Below are 18,541 nucleotides of genomic sequence, written 5' to 3'. Positions count from 1 at the left end.
TCCTAGTGATTTGCCTTCCTCAGCCTGTGTCTTTCCCAAACCTTCTTCACTTTCCAAACTCTCATCATTACAGAACTGACTAGCATTACGTTTTGGTTTCAGCTCCTCCCTTCCGGAGGCTTGCAGTGCTAACACTGGATTTTGGGTTTCCTTAGCTCCCTGCAGATGAGGGCTATCCTCACTTCCATTGCCCACCCCCCTTTTGCGAGCAGCACTGTTTACAGTGGCAGTGTCTGGCCCTGGCTCTCTCACTCCAAGTGTTCTGCAGGGGTTGCTCTCGTGCCAGCGCACACAAACTCACCTTTCCTTTCACCCTTTTGCCTTTTTACACTATTTTGCTATTCGGACCCTCAATTACACTTCCACATACCCTCAATTATGCTTCCATATACCATTACAATTACACTTTCCATCCAAACAGTTGGTCCCACTCCCTTCCAAGCCCATGAATCAGACAAGACAGTTCTCCAGATTCCACAGACACCCAGTGATTAGTCTCGTGATTAGAACACTCAGTGGTTAAAACTGGTCCTCTTACTTCATCTATGTTTCCGGGCTCTCAATCGAGGCTCCTCTTGGAAATACCCCAAGAATTCATCAGCACGGCATCTCTGATAAAGCAGATTTTATTTGCAATTGCAATGGCACGCAGAAAACAGGATGACATCTTTTCAGCCCCATTAGCCGACGCTTCTCTCTTCCTCCCCTGGTTCCTCATTGGCTGAGTACTTCAGGTTCACAGTCTTCCCGACGCTCAACTAAACGTACAGATCCTGGCTAAACGTAAAGTGTTGCTAGCTAAGCGTATACTGCTAATTAATTGACTTCCAACCCTTGCTTACTCAACACTAGGCCACCACTCCTGGACACCTGCTCGTCCTAGGACAGAGAGAAGGCTGGAAGGAGGGTGGAGGGAAGTATCTCTTGCATCCCTCTTGAGCCAAGAGTGAGACAGTTCGACCTCATGTGGAGGCCCTGGCTTCTCTGCTGCTTGCTAAGTCTGTTGTTCTTTTGCTAAGAGCCTCCTGGCAAAACAGAATAGCCTTTCAATACGCTTTGTAGTCTATCATACAAAAGCTGCACCCTTTGTACTTGTTAATTACTTGTTCCTTACTTCACCTACCTACTAAGCATGCCACTACATGGAAAGTTTACCTAACGGCACTATTAGAGACCCCCCTTTGTCGGAATGAAGAGAAACCCAGAAAGAACTGTTAGTACCCACAAAGGACAACAGATGGCAGCACAGACCACAAAAGACTCCTCTTGTTCGTTCCAACTGCAGAAACAGCATTCCATTCCCACATTCCCCCCGGCTGATAGGTGGCGTTTCTCCACTGAGCCAAAATACGACCCCGAATGGTCTTTTCCAGAATTTCTTTGGACCCCCTTCATCCCATAGCAGCTGCTTATCCCAGCCGCTCTTCGGTACCGGCTGAAAATGCCCTGGGTGTGGCTGGGTGATGGAGTCCACCTGCTTCCCCAGGGCACGGGAACACCGAGTTCCCCGGGCAAGAGTCGTGACCAGCGGCCCCCAGTAAGACAAGGCTGCCTCAAGCAGGGACTGGAATTCCACAGGTAACGTTTTTACAACACAAACATCGACCAGTTACAAAGACAGACAGTGACAATGACTAATACAGCAATCTGTACAAGGGGCGGGATCCCGCAGGAAGCTTTTTTGCTGCTTGCATCCCATTTCAGGGTCCTCTCAATCAAAGGCAAAAAGATCTCAACTCCCTGAGTCCCAAGAGCAGGTCCAGAAAGCAATTTTCTAGGTCGATCACACTAAACCCTTCATGTTCCTGTGGGATCAGACTCATTAAAGCATAGGGGTTCGGAACCAGGGGGCGTCGCTTGGGAATTGTTTCATTCATTTTTCTTAGATCTTGTACCAGCCCATGGGTACCACCTGCCTTCTGTGCTGGCAAAATTGGAGTGTAATAGGGTGACAGACAGAGTTCCAGAAGACCATTCTTAACCAAGGTTTGTATCACAGGCTTTAGACCCGTTATCCTTTCTAAAGGTATGGGATCTTGTCGCTGCTTCACAGCTTCACTCCCTCCTCGGACAGTTATTTTTTTCAGGGAGTAATTGTGAGTCCACCCCGGCTTCCTTGCCCTGCCCACACCTTTGCATTTATCTATTTTTTTCATCGTCGGCTCTTAGCAGATTCACTGACACCTTTCTACCTGTTTCACAAGTTCTCAACTGCAGTCCTCCTTTACCTATTCAATCTCTCCCCAGTGAATTGGTCCCTGCTTCTGGCACACAAGACAACTGCCCTGTGACTATTTTATCTCCCCATTTTAATTCAGCAGTAATTCAAAAAGTGAAACTATCATTCCTGATCCCTCTACCTCCGTTATTCTTAAGGTGTTCCCAGTTAAATTAAATCCCAGTATTTCATAAGCTGAATTGATGACCAAGAGCAAGAAGTGATCAAACTGTTCTGCTAATCCAAGAGGATCTTTCATTAAAGGTTTCGTTTCCCTTTTGAAATTTCTCACCTCTCCACTCGCAAGTGGGGAGTTTACATCTCCTCTGTCCCCTGATAACATTGGAACTTCCCTAAGAGGATACACGGAAGTGTCAGTGGGGATAATGGTGTTAGATTTAGGAAAGGGAGAATTTATAACCTCCCTTTTGCATTGTTCCGATTCTCTCTTAAGCTGGCAGAGCTCTATCTTTTCAGTATCAGCACTAGTCACAGAGCTCGGTTCAGGTGGGCTGTTAAGGGGCTGATCTGAGCCAGTACCCTGCACTCTGTCAGCTGTCTCCAGCCTCCCTCCTGTAGGTACAGGACTTGACTCGAGGCCAGGACGGCAAGGGGGGGAACACCGCTGCGTAGAGGAAAGTGAGTGAGTTTAATCCTAGGGAAAAGTACAGGGAGCACACAGCTCAAAGGATCCCGTCGGGGGTTTCTCTGTTCTTCCTTATCTACGGAATTTTATCTAGCCATGATTGACCGCTGCACTCCCTAAATCCAACAAGCACCAGACTGTGAGAAACACGCTCAAGATCAACAGTTTCTAATCAGGCAAAGAGCTCTGTGAAGAGCAGCTTATTCGTTATTGCAATAACGGGCAACACCTACTACTACTGCAGTAATAGGCAATCCCTACTGACAAGGGAGAAACTGCACAACTTGCCCGTGAAATCCATTCCGTGACATACCCTGGGTCCGATGCAGGTCAAGCCTCTCCTGGCACTCACTGGTTGAGCATCCCAGGCTCACAGTCTTCCGACGCTGTTGCTACGTTACACTTCTAAGCAATGTCTGCTACCAACCTATTGTCTTTGGTATGTTCTGCACCTTTGATGGCGATAGGAGGACAATATTTTCAACAATTAGCACACTCGTTCCGGCCTGTACCGGACTCTCCCCTACCCTATAGAGTTACCTGACCTAGTGCCTGCGCCAACTGCACCTAGGTCAGATCACCCCAGCCTCAACTTTACTCTGTTCAGGAGCTTTCTTTGTGAAAGGCAACTTATCTTGTGCTACATACGGAAATACTGGAAATCTCCACTGCAAAAACACAATCTACTTCTCGCGCTTACGACTTACGGCTTCCCTGTTCCCAACATACCTGGTCCGCAGCCGGGGCTCTTTCCCTGCTCCATGGTGGATGTGTTGGCCCAGGGAGTCTTCTCCAAGAATCTCTTGGGGCGCACCAGAAGTGCCTCCTGGGCCGACCAGCCCCACGGCCCAGCAAAGAGCCTCCTGGCTGGCTCGCCAAATTGGCGTGCAGAATCACACTCTATAACCACAGAGTAGTTATAAAGCAGGTATGTTTACTCAGCGCTGCACATACGCCGGATGCAGGGGGGTAATCCCTCCAAGCCTGCATACCACAGGTCAGGAAAGGCACACACTTCAAAAACAAGCTGCTTACATATGCACTAGCTGTCCAAGAAGAGGCTGGGTTATTACGATGAGTCCCCCTTCCACAAGATTGACATTTCCCCCTTCCTCCCCTCCCCCCCCACGTCTCAGTTCTTTTACGCATGCGTGGTATCTCTTGCTGGTTGTCTGGTGGTCTTTCTGATGAAGGCCATGGTCTTCCTCACTGTATTCTTTCACCTGGCTTTGGCCGGTCCTCTCATCGGCTACAGCTCCGTCCACCAATCCGTTGCTTCTTTGTTAATTTGTGGTTTACTGTCCTAGCCTGCTGTCTGCATTCCAGACGTAGGGTACCTGAACGGTGTCACTTGGAGAAACAGGACACCCGCTGTCTGCACTCGTTGTCTAAGCCTGTAGAAAAGCATCGGTTATGGGCAGCCAAAAGCTGGCTTCGCAAGGCCACATCTGCAGCTGCCAATTCAGCACGCCATGAAAGCACATAGCTTTTAACCTGACCTATTTTCCTTAATTCAAGGCTTGTCCAATGTGTGAGTCTGCTGCCTGATAGGAGTGCATCTTGCTGTCCGTGTTGGCCTTCATGAGTGCTGCCAGGCGGGAGAACCTCTGTCCGCCAGATGTGCCCTCCTGGCTGTAGAGGTCCTCGAGCAAGGCGAGGCATCTGCTCCGCTGAACCAGCCAGGCTTGCTTCTTCCTCCTGCCACGCAAGAGAAACCGTTGGGCCCAGAGGCACAGCTGTGGAGCACTGAGTCAGACAGGGCAAGGGAAAGCAGGGCGGTGGGGCTAGCCAGATAGATTGCTGGAAGAAAGGGATTTATCTAGATGACTCCGTGACAGCATCCGTCAGCACAAGCTGCTTTTTACCCAAAGGTGTGCATTCTTCTCCTGTGCTGTGCAGGGGAGGCAGCGTGAGGCAGCGCCATCCCTGGCTCTACCCACACATCACGCCTGAATGCCTCAGTCCTGCTAAGGCTTGGGAATGGGCTGAAACCCGGGCAGGCCTGGGCCTGGATGCGTGGGAGCAGGTACAAAAGGGCTCTTCCTCTCCCGCGTGGTCCCTTCTGTTGCTTACCGAGCCTCCTGGGGAAGGAAGGACGCTCTGCCTGTGGTCTGAGGAGCACGCTTCAACCCTTCCCACAGAGACTTGACAAAGGCCCCGGCACGGGTTCGCGGGAACCGCTTTTCCAGCAGTCTCAGCGCCTGCCTGCTCATTTCCTTGGCCAGCTTCACACATCCCACGTTACTGCAGACCTGTACAGGAAGAGGAAGGCATGCAGATGTGGAGGACTTGCCCAAGACCTGCAGAGACTGCAGAAATGGACCAGGGGCTGGCTGTGGCAGGAACATTCCCTGCCAGCAGGGGAAGCGTATGGCTGCATCTCTTCGGACACCCTCCGCTTTTGCCTGCCTCTTTACCTCTCCTTTGAGGCTGAAGAAGATGGCCTCCTCAAAGCGGTCGATGGCATTTCTTTCCTTTTTGACGGAGCTCCTCAGAGCCTCTGCTTCACTCAGCTTCATGAGGGCCTTGCAACAAGCACACAGACAGCAGGTGAGCATTGGTGCAGAGCCTGCGGCCAGCCCCGTCAGCCCTCAGGCCTCCTCCCTGCTAATGCAGCTCGTGCTGGCTAGCAGGGTAACTCACCATGTAGCTGTTGGAGACGTGCAGGTAGGCAGCCGCACACTCCAGCACATAATGGAGGGCTTGGGAAGTGTTGCCCATTGCCCTGTAGTGGCGAGCCAGGGGCACAAGCACTGCTTCGGCGATGGCTTCGCACTGGCAGGAGCACTCGCCACCGTCCTTGGCCCGCAGAGTTGTCTGCTCGCCCTCTGCCAGAATCTCGCCCTCTGCAGGGTGGGTCCTGGCCCTCCTCAGGTGTTCTCCAGCAACTACCAAGGCCTCCCAGCTGCAGCAGTCATCCTCATCAGCAGAGCCCTGGCAGCTCCCCTGCTTCTGGGGGCTGGAGACGCCGAAGCGGTGGAAGGCCACAAAGTCCCCTCCGTGGCACCTCTGGCATTTGTGCGCATGCTTCTCCAGGAAGGCGGCACACTGGCGGTGAATGTTCACCCTCTCCCTCGTGGGCCACAGCTCGTACGTCGCCTCCCACAGCAGTGGGGCGCAGAAGGCCAGGACGTCAGACTGTTGTTTTCTGGACCCCATGTTCACGGAGGGCCTCTCCACCCCTGCAAGGCAATGAGTCCTGGCCTCAGCCAAAGCGGGGGCCAGACCTCAAAGGCTGCCCCAACTGGGGCAAAGGCCACACTTTGGTGAGTGCTGCTGCCTGTCTGAGCCCAGCCCGGGCTCCGACCAGCGCCTGCTAGCACAGTGGCAGAGGCACTTCCAACAGCCACTGAGAATCTCCCTCTGCACAAAGCTGCGTGAGCAGGGCCCTGTGGAGCCCCAGCGCTCCTGGGCTCACGCTGCAGCCACCACTTACCGCTTCCTGCCTGCCCGGAGGTGGCCGGCCCCTCTGGAGCACCTTGCACGTCTTCCGGCTCCTCTGTGTTCTTCAGCCGCTTCAGGATGTTGTCCTTCACCAGCATGTCCAGCAGTGGATTAATCCACTGATTTACAGAGATGGGAAGGATGTGAACCAGCTGCTGGGTTGTAAACACCGGCCCTATGATGGCTGCAAACTTCAGAACCATCTGCTTCTGTAGATCCATCCGGTCCAGCTCAGCCAGCGCAATCTCTGCCAAGAAGAAGCAACACATCTCTGTCTTGCCTGTCCCTGAGCCTGAGCTTGGAGAAGCCGGAGAGTTTCACCTGAGCAAACGGGGAGGACTTTGGCCTCCTTTCCTCAGGACGGCACCTGCTGGGCAACCAGAGCCCAGGGTTGATATCTTCAAGATGGCTTCCGCTTCTCCCCACAGTCACAGGCCACAGGAGCCAGGGAAAGCAGAGGCACTCAGACAGACAGATGCTCCCAACCGGTGATGGGGAGGGCACGGTCCAGCAGGTATGCACGTCCCACCTACTAGGGGGACCTACTAGGTCTGTACTGGGTTCATAGCCAGCAGTGCACACAGAGAACACAAAGCATTCTCAACAGCCCAGAGCTGGACTCAGAGCTCCCCCACCCGTGGTGTGCAGCTCACCGGTCAGCTCAGAGCTGGTCCACTGCCAACAGGGGAAAACCACAGCCTGCTTGGACTGGAGTCACCTTCCTGGCTGAGCCCCGAGGCTGAGGGGGTGACTGCAGCACGCAGGTGCTCAGCCTCTCTCTCACCTGCACCCCAGGAAACGAAGCTGGGGCACAGCCACAAACTGGATGAGCGCTGCTCAGCTCCTCACCTTTCAAGGCAAACGGCAGCATGGAGGTCTCCAGGCTCACGTCTGGTCTGATGGCACACATCCTTTCTCCGTCACTCCCGGTACCCGGGCTTGAGGCAGCTGTGACAGCGGGTGATGCCTTGGCTGCAGAAGACAGGAAGAGCATGGGGAGCATGAACAAGGAGCTGAGCCGGTGTTTTGCCAAGGGAGCAGCAAGGTGCGGCTGTGCAGGAGAGGATGCACCACAGCCAACAGCTGATCGGCAACAAGGGTGCTTACCAATCAGGCTCTGCCAGCTGTCCTCTCCTTCCTTCGGCCTCCCGGTGTGCAACAAGAGCATGTTGTTGCAACGCAGGGAGCGCAGCAGTTCCTCACAGTAATATGGGATGCCAGAGCTTCTCTGGATCAGGAACCTGGGCAGGAGCACAACCGACACCAGGGAAGTAAGGTGCAGCACAGTTCTGGTGGGTGGTGAGTCACTCGGGTCTCGTAGGCTAACCAGCCTCTTCAACATGGCTACGCCTGGCTTCTGGATGGGGCGTGAGTGCCTGGGGCCCCCCAGACCCACAGCGTTCCTGGGAATCCATCAGGAAAGGCTGCTGGACAGTGCCTAAAGCACAGAAGAGCAAGCCACTGGCAACAGCAAAGGGCTGACACCATCCACACTCTGCTGCCTCGTGGCAGTTGCCCATTCTCAGCTCACACCTGCTATGGCCAGGCTTAAGGAGAGACCCATCAGCCCCGTGGCTGCCTTTTTTGCAGGGCGATTCCCAGCCGTGGTCAGCATAAATGCAACCCCTTCAGAAGAGCTGCCCGACTTGGCTTTACCTTGCCAGCTCCCTGGGGATGCTGCGCACTCCAAGCTCCTGGCAGGCTTTCCGCACCACGTCTGAAGCTTTCAGCCCTTCCAGACGAAGACAGGTGATTCTCTCCGATGTTGTGCTGTCTGTGGCAGCTTTGAAAATGTCCTCTGCTCTGGCATGGCCCGGAGCTAAGCTCATGACCATAAGGACCGTGATGCTTTGGAGCAGGGGCCACACGATAGACCAGGACTCAGAGTCCACAAAGTGGGCGTTGTCGACGAAAAATATGCCAAATTCCCCTCCAAGCACCTGAAAAAAAAAAAAAAAAACAGGTGGTTCTGAGTGGAATCTGGTGGATTCTTGAGTGTCTTCTGGGGAGGACTTTCTCTCCTCAAGACAAGGGGATAGCCAGAAGCCTCTCCTCGGCCACCTCCCTCTCCAGGAGTTTAGCAACTTTGCTTCTGAGAGACTGTAAGGCCTCCTCTAACATCAGTTCCCTGGCAGAAGGAGAGAAGCTGGGCAAAGTTCTTGAAGGGCCATGACCTGGGCGCCTCATCCTGCCACCCCCTCAGGCAGCTCCAGCGCGGAGCCCGCAGCCAGCACGGTTGTTTGGCTCCTGTGAGGCGGGAGGAGGGAGACGTGCTCACCTTCTGTAGCACTTGCGTACAAGTCAGGTGGAACGCACTGTTCCATTCAGTGTGACGCATCCTGCACACCTCGTCTGTGATGGGAAACTGTCCAGGAAAGACAGAGAGGAACATAGCTGAGGGTCTAGGCACACCTATCCCGCAAAGCAAGACTGCAGAGCAGAATGCCTCTGCTCTTGCGTGCGGCCAGCACCAGCCCCACTTCAATGCCACTTCCAGGTTGCTGAACGAGACCCAGGACACATGCGTGGCACAGGAGCACCCCACGCACAGGGAGACTCCTGGGCACAGGAATCAGACAGGTGGGGTACGAGCCCCGCGAGTCCCAGCCCTGAGCTGAGCTGCTCCCAGCAGAGCATCTAAGCAGGACAGCCTCTCGCTCTCACCTCCACTAAGAAAACATCGTTGAGCAAGCAATAGCTGCTCTCTTCTATTGTGCCTTGGAGCACGGTCTGCAGGGCGCTCTGCCTGTCACTGCAAGTCTCACCGGCCTGGAGACCCAGTGCCCTGGCCACCAGCAGACGGATGGCAGAGAAGGGCTGCTTCAAGTTCTCCTCTGCCAGTTCCACAGCGTTGACCCTGCGGTGCAAAAGCAGAAGGCGCTGAGATCCAGAATTGCCTCCCGGTAGCTCCAGCCTGCCTGGACAGCAGTGTTTTATAGGTGAGCCGCCTGGTCCTTTCTGCAGAGGAAAGCGGGACTCTCCAAGTGCGTCCTGGAGAGGACCGAGCTTTCCACTCGTCGTATAAGAAAGAGCCCCCGTGGGCGGCTGCAAGCGGGTCACTGGGAGGGCTGGCCGCGGCCCCTGCGCCTCTGCAGCCCCAGCCCGGCTCGCACTATGCACCCCCTGCAGAGGCACTCATTGGGTTAAGAAGGAAGGCCTCAGCAGGTGGCGGGTCTGCGTCTGCCGCCCGGCCCGCAGCAAGGCTTTTCTGCCCCAGTGCTCCTTCTGGAAAACAGCCAGAGGGCAAGCAGCGCTTCTGAGATGGGCCACCTTGCTTCCCCTCAGCTCCTCAGCTGGAGCTCTTTCCGTCTCTCTGTGCTCGGCCCAGGGGCAAAGGAGGAGAACAGTGGCTCACAGAGCCAGCTGGAACTCTCTGAGGAGGTGGGTACTGCTTGGCTGGGTCCGCAGCAGGCTTTTTTGGGAGGCTGCAGTGCAAGGGCTGGGCACAGCAGCACCCGAACTGCGTTCTGCAAACGCCAGGGGATGGGCTGGCGGAGGGGTGCCAAAGCGACAGCTCCACAGTGCTTACCTGTGCCCAGCAGCCCGGCCTAAAATGGCCAGCTCGGCAAGTAAGTGGCTCTTTCCAGAGCCTGGAATGCCCACAAATGCCAGGACATGTGGTTCTTCCAAATGCTTATAGGCCTCCAAGCAGAATTCAAAGCGGTCAATCTCTGCCTCCCGACCTGTGCAGACCCACAAGGAAATGAGCTGCTGCAGCATGCTGAAAAGCGGGGAGCCCCTCTACTTCTCTCCCCCATCCCGCAGCAGAGAGGGAGGGAGGGAGGGAGGGAGGAAGCGGCTGCGTGGCGCTCAGCTGTGTGCCAGGGGCAGCCCACAGCAGAGCCCCCAGCACTGGGCAAAGGGAAGCAAGTAGGCTTCGGATGAGTTCTCCACCTACCCAGCAAGGGACCATAGGGTGACCTCTCCTCGGCAACGCCCACGTCACGTTGTCTAGAAGGGGGAGAAGAGCAAACAGGAGTCGCCTAGTTGGTCAGAAGCCGGAGCACGCAGAGCCTGCTGTGGAGGAGTGGAGACCCCCCTCTCAAGCAGCATCTTACTCCGAGCATGTTCCCCTGGCCGAAGCTCAAGGTGACACATCAGCACAGCCTCGAGCATAAGGAAGCCCAGCAGCCACAGCACGACAGCCGAAGCTAACAAAAGTCCCTTGCCGGAGGCAACAACCAAAGAAATCCAAGATGAGGAAAGAAGCCAGGCTGTACTGAAGAAGCCGCTCGGACAAAGAACGCAAGGCTACCCTGTGTGTCCAAAGACAGGCCAGCCTTCCCCATCCCGGTGCCATCATTTCCACACTCTTAGCAGCAAGAGGCACAAGGGCACAGAGGCAGAAAGCAGACCCACACCAGGGCTTCCGATTTTCTCAGCCACAGGCAAGGGAGGTCTGTGGGAGAGCAGCCTGGTCTCGCTGCAGAACTCGAGCCCTCTGCTCGGCCAAGGTCGTACCCCTGAGGCCCCTCTCCCCTCACGTGCACAGCTCAGAGAACACTTACTGCTTCTCGGTGGTCCCCACGTATTGATAGACAGTGGTGGGACTGATAACGCCTTTCAAGTTTCTCTTTGGTAACGCTCTGAAGCAGTAGCTGGGCAGGCGAGAGGCCGCGCAGGTCTCTGCATCACAGGACACCACCCCCGGGTAGGCCACCATCATGCGGGCGGCCAAATTCACCTTAAAGCCAAGGGCTGCCACAGAGAAAGAGCATACGTCAGCGCAGTTGGGAAACCTTCAAGGCCAAGGGCAACCTCCCCTCCCGGGCACAAGCCAACCCAACTGCAGGGTAAGCGGACCCAAAGGGAACCGCACGTCTCCGAGCCCATCCTCCCGCCCCAAGGCCCCAGCAGGCTGTAGCGTGTCCTTGCCTCAGCCCAGCCGCCTCGTCCACACCGATGCACTGAAGCAGACCCATGCCAGCCTCACACTCCTAAGACAAAGGAGCCCTACCTGTGTGTTCAAACCTCTCGGGATGGCCAGTGAAGCCGCAAAACGCTGCCCCGCTGCTGACCCCAACAGACACTAGCCTGGCACACAGAGAGAGTGGCGTGGATTCAGCAGCAGCCCTGCTGCAGTCCTGCTCGCCCCGTTCCATCCCTTCCCACCTCTCCCCCCCCCTCCTCAGCACTGGGACCACACGCACCAGCATGGGTCCTGGGGACTTGGAGAGCTTGGGGCGCAACACTGCCCCGGTGGCAGGGAGACGTAGGTAGGGCACATGCAGGACCTGTTTGGAGCCCTCCCCCGAGGCCTGATGGCTGCAACCTGCACCAGGCCACAGGCTCTTCTCCTTAGCAGGGAGGCAAGCAGCTGCTGCCTGCACAACACTCACAATGGCAGCCACTGGAGGTCGAGGGACTGGGCCCAGGCCTTGCTCCTGGCCCCCTCGCCCAGAGGAGCCTGCCTCTGGCACCGAGGAGCTCCATGCCCTGGTGAGGGCTCGCTCCGACACGGTGACTGGCAGGCGGCACTTGGGGGGACTGTGCCTGGCTGCCGTGGGCTAACCTGCCACCTCTGAGACACCGCCTCCTTCCTGCCAGGGGCGAAGGAGGACAAGCCAGAGGGCACGTCTCTTGCTCATCATTCCCCGCGTGCCGTCCCAGGCAGCACACACGCCCCATAACGTGCACTCACTGGAGTTTTCTCAGGCCCATGGAGGTCATGTGGAAGATCTGCATAGCGCATTCCAAGGCGTGGGTGATCTCGTGGGCCAGCTTTTCTCCAGGAAATCCAAACACGCAGAGGAAGGTGCAGCCCTGCAAAGAAGAGGTGCAATACATCTTGTTCTACAATACCGATGGCCAGCAGCTGATGCATTCCACCGCAGGCACCGGGGAGACCAGCGGAGCTTCAGGTCAACCCACAGATCCCAGCAGCTGGGCAGAGCGGCTTCCCATTCCCCTGCTGCCAAACAGGCAGAGGCACCCCAGGGGTGCGATGGCTGTCACGCACTCACTTTGTCAAACAGAAGAGTTTTGTTGATTTCACCCTTGTGAGGGCTGATGATGCCTGAAATCGTGTTGCTGCAGTCACCGAGGCTGCTGCTGAGCTCGATTGCGTTGATCCTGTCAGCAAACTTCAGCTGGACAAAGAGGCTGGTGACGGGCCGTAGCTCAGAGCACAGCTCCAGCGGCACGTCATCACGAAGCTGCAAGAGCAGAGCACAACAGCTTTGCCAGCCTGCTCTCCCAGGGACTTCTCTGGGCCCACAGCAGACACTGAGGGAGAGCAGGCGTGCAGGCAACGCCGGGTGCTACTGGAGGATGGGGGAGTCCTCCCAGGTACCGAGTCCTGGCACAAAGCTGCTCTGTCCTGTGACACGTGCAGACACGAGGGAAGACTCTTTGCCCTACCCTAGGCTCCTGAGCGGGATCTTGTCCCGGAGCCCCCCGGAGGCTTCCGCCCCCATGCCTGCGCAATCTCCAGAACAACAGCCGTGCAAAAGACAGAGGGAAGTCTGCCTCTCACCAGCCGTGCCTCTCAGAGGAGCTGCACAAACGGACAGCTTCTGGGTACGTCTGGCCCCAGCAGCCCTGGCATCTCTTTTCCTCCGTCGGGCTCTCGCCTCAGACTGCACTTTCTTTTGGCTGCCCATTTTCCCAAGAGCTCCACACTGTTTTCTGCCCTCCCTACACGCAGCCGCCAGCAGTGGTGGCCATACCTTCCGGAGAACAGCTGTCGATAAGTACTTCTCCAGCCTCGCTGCCAGTTCAGAATCATCGCACATCCTAAGAGTCGGCCTTCGGAGGCCTAAGGAAAGGAAACGCAGGCCGTCACTGGCAGGGCAGGCCTACAGGGCCTTGGGAAGCTGGACACGGCGAGGGAAAGATTCTGCTGTGCTTGCTCCTGTTCATGCCTGTGAAGCAGGCAGGGCCCACCTTTCCAGCCAGTCACAGGACAAGGAACTCACCCGTCCCTTTCAAATGCCTCTCCCCTCTGGCACTGCTCAGCTGGACTACAGCATCTTTCCATTCTCGGCGAGCTAAGCGCCTCATTCCCACAACCTGAAGACACACAGGAGGAAAGGAATGCCACTGGCCTCCCCAAAAGCCCCAGGGCACGGGGCTTGCCCCTCCACTCTCACTTCCCAGAGAAGGGCAAGCCCACCTCTCTGGACTTTCAGCTGAGGTGCAAGGCCAACAGCTTCGGCTCTCTGCCTACGCTTACGGTTACGGCTGTGGCCACGTTCAGCCTCTCAGCCGCCTCCCCACCCAGGTGCGGGTCTTCCAAAGGGCTCCAGGACACCCCATCCACTCACCTTCACGGCCCCTTTGCCAGCAAGAGGCTTGGCCCTGATTCGCTTCTGATCACACAGCTCCCAGCAGGTCTGTGACAGCACTACCTCATGGGCAGCCGAAAGCTTTTGGGCCTTGACAACTTCGTCCAGGGCTCCGCTGCAGACGAAGAAGTACTGACGATCCCCGCCTCTGACGGACATGAAGGAGAGCATCCCGGCGGAGATCCCTGGGGAGAGAGAGACCAGCGGCGTGAACACAGGGAACCTTTGGAACTCGGCGGCCCCCAGCTGCACAGAGGCTCAGCTGACGCCCAGCCTGGAGACAGGCCCAGGGAGGGGAAGGGCCTCGTGCGTCCTTCTCGGGCCCATACCGCCACAGGTCCCAGAAACGAGCGTTTCTACCTCCCAGCGGGGTCAGACGTTGGGGCCCCCATGGACGGAGCAGGCTGTGCTCTGGGACCCTCACTGGGAGCGAGGGGCCTGTGCTACAGCTGACGCCAGGCAGGCAGGGAAGGAGCCCCGGCCTCCCCCACCCTCGCTGCCTCCTGCTTGCCCTGCAAATGCTGGCAGGGGAGGCTATCCATTGGCTCTGGAGGGTACTGGGGCTGTGCATGTGGCACAGCTGAGCCATCTGTGCCCGTACCTATCTTCAGGTGGAGCTTGAGACCACTGTGCGTGTCATAAGTGCCGTACTTCTTCTGGACCTTCCTGCAGCACTGCAGCGCCAGGTTGATGGCCGTAGGCAGCTGAGGCCCTGCTGCTCTCCACAGCACCAGCATGGCATCCCCTGGGGAAAGCGAGGGGCAGGTGAAGGCTCTCCCGAGGGCTGACTCTCCCTCAGTTGCATCCAGCCGCAGGGACAGCAGCAGGCAGCTGGCCGGCGTGCCGAGGAAGAGGGGATTGTGGGAGGGTGGCATCCTGAAGGACCTCCGGGGCAGCCTGGCCTCAGGGATCCCTCCCATCTGCTGGGCCAGCCACAGCAACCTCCAGGGCAGCAGAGCAAGAGGGTGGGTGGTGGGGGACAGCAGTGAGGCCAACACTCCCCACCACGAGCGCCCCTCGGCACTGAAAGACGGGGCTCCCTGCCCCCCCCACTCCCCCACCCCCCACTTCTCCTGCAGGGAGAAGCCCTGCTCAAAGCTGGAGGCAAAGCAGTTCCCCTTTGCTCTCCGCAAAAAGCAGAGTGGAACCCAGGAGGCTTCCGTGGGAGACGCTGCGCATCAGCAGGACACCGACTCTGCCTCCTCCTACGTACACACCTGCAAACTTCAGGATGTCTCCTCCAAAAGCCAGCACCTCTGCAGACAAAGAGAAGGAAAAGCAGAGTTACAGGGACACCTTCATCCAGGAGCCACGGGAAGAGCCACTGCGCCTGGAGAGGAGCACCGTGGCGGTGCAGGACCAGGCCACGGCTCCAGAAAGCCCTGCTCCCAGGGCCGCTGCGGCCACAGCCCTGGAAGCCGCACAGCTAGCAGGGAGGCAGCGCCTTGAGATGCGGTGCACAGCGTGGTGGAAGCAGGAGGGCACCTCTGGAGTGCATCTGCTCCAGCTCTGCGCACCCCTCCGCTGAGGCGGAGCCACCCGGAGCCGCTTGCCCGGGGCCACATCTGCAGGCCTCGTGAAGACCTCTGGGTGGGGAGCCCCCCCCGCCTCCCTGGGCAACCTGCGCCGCAGCTCAGTCGACCTCACCGCAGAGGCCTCTCCTTCTGCCCAGCGAAGCCTCCCGCCTTTCAGTTTGTGCCCACCACCTCTTGACCCGGCCCCACCAAAGACAGCCCGGCTGCGGCTCCTCGCCCCTTCCAGGTAGGCAGGAGCGGGCGGCCCAGCACGGCTCTGTCCACAGTGAGCGAGCCCCAGGGCTCGATGCCCGACAGCCCAGCAGCACGGCTCTTACGTTCCAGAATGTCACCCATGTAGGCGTTGAGGGTTTGCACCATCTCCTCAGCTCCTCTCTCTGGGCCGCTCTTCTGGATGCACTTCTCTGCCAAGGCAGTGAAACCTGCCAGAAAGACAGCCGCAAATCAGGACGCCTCTGCGTGCACCGGTAGCTCACCCCTTCCCCGGCCCCAGCTCAGCGCTCGTCACAGCCATGGCTGACGGCCCAGGAGAAGCTGCCCGCTCTTTGGGCAGCATGGCAGGAGGCCTGCACAGTGACAAGATGGCCACCCTGTCTCGCGGCAGAGCTGCCGAGGGCCTGGAGCGTCCCATGGGCTCATGTCTGTGGGGGCTCCGCCACGCCCAGCCCACCTGAGACATCGGCCAGGAGCAGCACTCCCTCAAAAATCATGGGGTAACCAATGTCTTTGAACTCCTCACGGAGAAGGAGGCTGGGGAGAAGCACCACTTTCTTCCCCAGATCGGAGTAGTAGTACTTCCTCTCCCAAGCAGAAGCCATTGTCAGCGCCCTGTGGTACCGGGGTACCTCAGAACAAGACGACCGTGCCCCGCTGCGAGGGACGAGGACGAGACGCCCACCGCTCCAGGCGGCACAGTGAGCCCAGGGCCGCTCTGAGGGGCGGCTGACCCTCTGCCACAGTGACATCACAATCACCGGGCAGTGATGTCCTCCATCGCCTGGGATGTCGCTCTGGAATGTCATCGCCGACCTCCCAGAGAGCTGCCCTCTTTGGGGCAACGCAGTGGGCTGCCAGCGCTGTCCTCTGTAGCCCGTGCGTGGAGCAGCTGCCGCCGTGACCCAGGCTTCCCCCTTGACACCGAGCCACGGCCTCCAGGGCTTCCTCACTCGCTCGAGGACAGCGCCCGAGGCAGGCTGGGCCCACTGCCGAAAGAGCAGCCGCTTCCCCCGGCAGGGAGCGGCCCAGGGCTGTTCCCAGAGCCGTGCTTGAGGATGAAAGAATTTCTCTGGTTGTGTAGTGTTGCAGACACTATGCAACTACAGGCAGGAGAAAGCAAATGCTGGAGCTTGAGGCAATAGCTGATTGCCATGAGCCTCGCACCCTTCCCTATGCAGTTCTTTTAACCTTGCGCAGACCTTCTGCGGCTTTACTCATCCAGTAAAGAGCAGTCTCCAGTTTACAGTCTACAGACCGGTAGACCTTCTGCAGCTTTACTCATCATCCTAGGCTGAACAACATCATTTTTGTGATCTTTGTTCAACTCCAAAGATGAGGAGAGCTCCCATTACGGAACGGCTGCTGCTGGACCTCCAGCATCGACTCTGTGCCTAAGGAGACTTCCAAAATAAAGGTTTTAATGGGGAGAAAGTCACTTAATTTTCTAAATAATCACTTTCTAAAACATTTCCCAAGTTTGTTTTTCTTACCTGTCGCCGACACCTAATTTATACTAATACGCCTAATTTATCCTTAATGGCGCCCTAAAAGAAGACTTAGGATCACAGTGTTTGCTTCTCCAAAAGCGGTTTGAATAACGTTAACGCCTCCGGACCGCACGTTGGCAATTTGCTCGGGTGAGTTCGGGAAGGGTTGCGCTCATATGCAGGAAAATATCGCCCTCTGCTGGAGTTTGGAAGGATAATTGTGAATTTCATCAGCACGCGCGCACGCAGAAGTTACAACAAACGTGCAGCTCGTACAGCATCCTCCGGAGATAAGGCACACACACCAAACTACGGCAGGCTCTTACTTGCCTCTGTGCTTTTCTCACTCTCGGTCGTATTTGGTTTAGTATCTTAGCCTATTGCGATCGTTAGCCTTATTTCAATGACAGCTCTTTGGCAAGGTTGCAACGATTGGTCTGAAATGTTCCCTTGGCAAAGATGGGTTAACTGCTACTAAAATGCAGCCTGGGAAATCTGAATTTGCACACATCAACAAGAGAGAAAACCTGAACTGGCAGCCTTTTCCAATACTTTCACAGCACCAGCAGCTAAATTGTGAGAATTGCCATCAAAGTCATTTCCTTGGTGCTGAATCAATGGTTTGGATCCGAATTAGTTTGAATCATCTTCAGATACATCACTGACTTCTTCAAGTATATCACGACGGACTTTCAAGGCCAGGCTCTGAGCAAGCAGACTGAGCTGTGATCCCAGCTGATTGCAGGGGAGGTGGACTAGATGATCTGTAAAAGTTCCTTCCAGCTCTGAGGATTCTATAATTCTCTGGCTAGTCTACATACGTATGGACAGATACAAAACACATATGCTCCTACAGACAGAAATAAACAGAAATATGTGGATCTGGTAAAATATCTCGACAGCTACTCCTGTGGAACAGATGTGTAGGATTTGGTAGTACCTGGGGAGTGTCCCAGTTCAGGGGAGATGCCGTTCATAGATGCTATGATCCATGAGAGCTCAGAAGGTCTCATTTAGAATCACGGTCTACCTTGTGACTAAGGCGAGTTTCTCTTGTCCATAGAGTGCCTCTCGTCCATAGAGTGGCAGTGCAGTTTCCTCTTGCCTTAGAGACAAAACAAACAAACAAACAAACAAACAAACAAACAACACAGAAGGAAAAGATTGTGTTGGGGGACGGCAAACAGGCCACCCCTTTTATGACAGTGGATAAATTCACCAGATACTGGCTTTGGGTTCTACTCTGTCCTTGCCAATGGAGTCGTATGCCAAAAATCACGGTGGCTTGCTTAAGGTTACAGGAACAGCTCCCACAAATGATATGTCTGCTACGACGTGCTGTCCATTTTCACTGAAATTCTGGTACGCCCATTGGTTAAGGTCTGATCCAAAGGAGATGTTAGAAAAGCTTGAGTGATTAGGCTTCCATAGGGAATGGGCTGATTATTTAGTTGCTGTGAAGTTCTAGAAAGGCGGTTGTCCCACCGCCCATAAGATAGTTCTAGGTGTTTCTTCAGCAGACTATTAGCAGGTTCGACGATACCATTGGATCGTGGATAATAAGGTGTACGAAAAACACAGATTGTTCCTTCTTTATTCTCCCCATTCTTGCACTTCTTTGCTAGTAGAATGACAGCTGTTATCACTTTGGATAGAGCCAGGAACAGGTACAGTAGAGAACCATGTTGAGAAGCCTAGGATGATGCCCT

The 18,541-nt window shown here is 56.2% G+C and overlaps 1 protein-coding gene across 1 annotated transcript; it reads right to left on the bottom strand.

Annotated features, from left to right (window-relative positions):
• Window positions 1–3,994: 3,994 nt before the first annotated feature.
• LOC121108514 (adenylate cyclase type 10-like) lies at window positions 3,995–16,296 on the bottom strand. The gene is made up of 24 exons (XM_040656221.1): window positions 15,800–16,296; window positions 15,447–15,551; window positions 14,812–14,850; window positions 14,196–14,339; window positions 13,574–13,779; window positions 13,226–13,319; window positions 12,977–13,065; window positions 12,272–12,463; window positions 11,950–12,071; window positions 11,266–11,342; window positions 10,817–11,006; window positions 10,207–10,259; window positions 9,838–9,991; window positions 8,973–9,165; window positions 8,587–8,673; window positions 7,965–8,248; window positions 7,416–7,549; window positions 7,158–7,280; window positions 6,301–6,555; window positions 5,508–6,046; window positions 5,282–5,389; window positions 4,938–5,116; window positions 4,364–4,562; window positions 3,995–4,258 (listed from the first exon to the last, which is right to left on the bottom strand). Exons 1-23 carry the CDS (start codon window positions 16,149–16,151, stop codon window positions 4,373–4,375), a joined length of 3,909 nt encoding a protein of 1,302 aa, XP_040512155.1. The 5' UTR covers window positions 16,152–16,296; the 3' UTR covers window positions 3,995–4,258; window positions 4,364–4,372.
• Between the last annotated feature and the right edge of the window lie 2,245 nt (window positions 16,297–18,541).

The sequence above is a fragment of the Gallus gallus genome, chromosome Z (genome assembly GCF_016699485.2).
Source record: "Gallus gallus isolate bGalGal1 chromosome Z, bGalGal1.mat.broiler.GRCg7b, whole genome shotgun sequence".
In the NCBI taxonomy this organism is placed as follows: Eukaryota; Metazoa; Chordata; class Aves; order Galliformes; family Phasianidae; genus Gallus; species Gallus gallus.
This window is presented reverse-complemented; position numbering and strand designations above follow the sequence as displayed.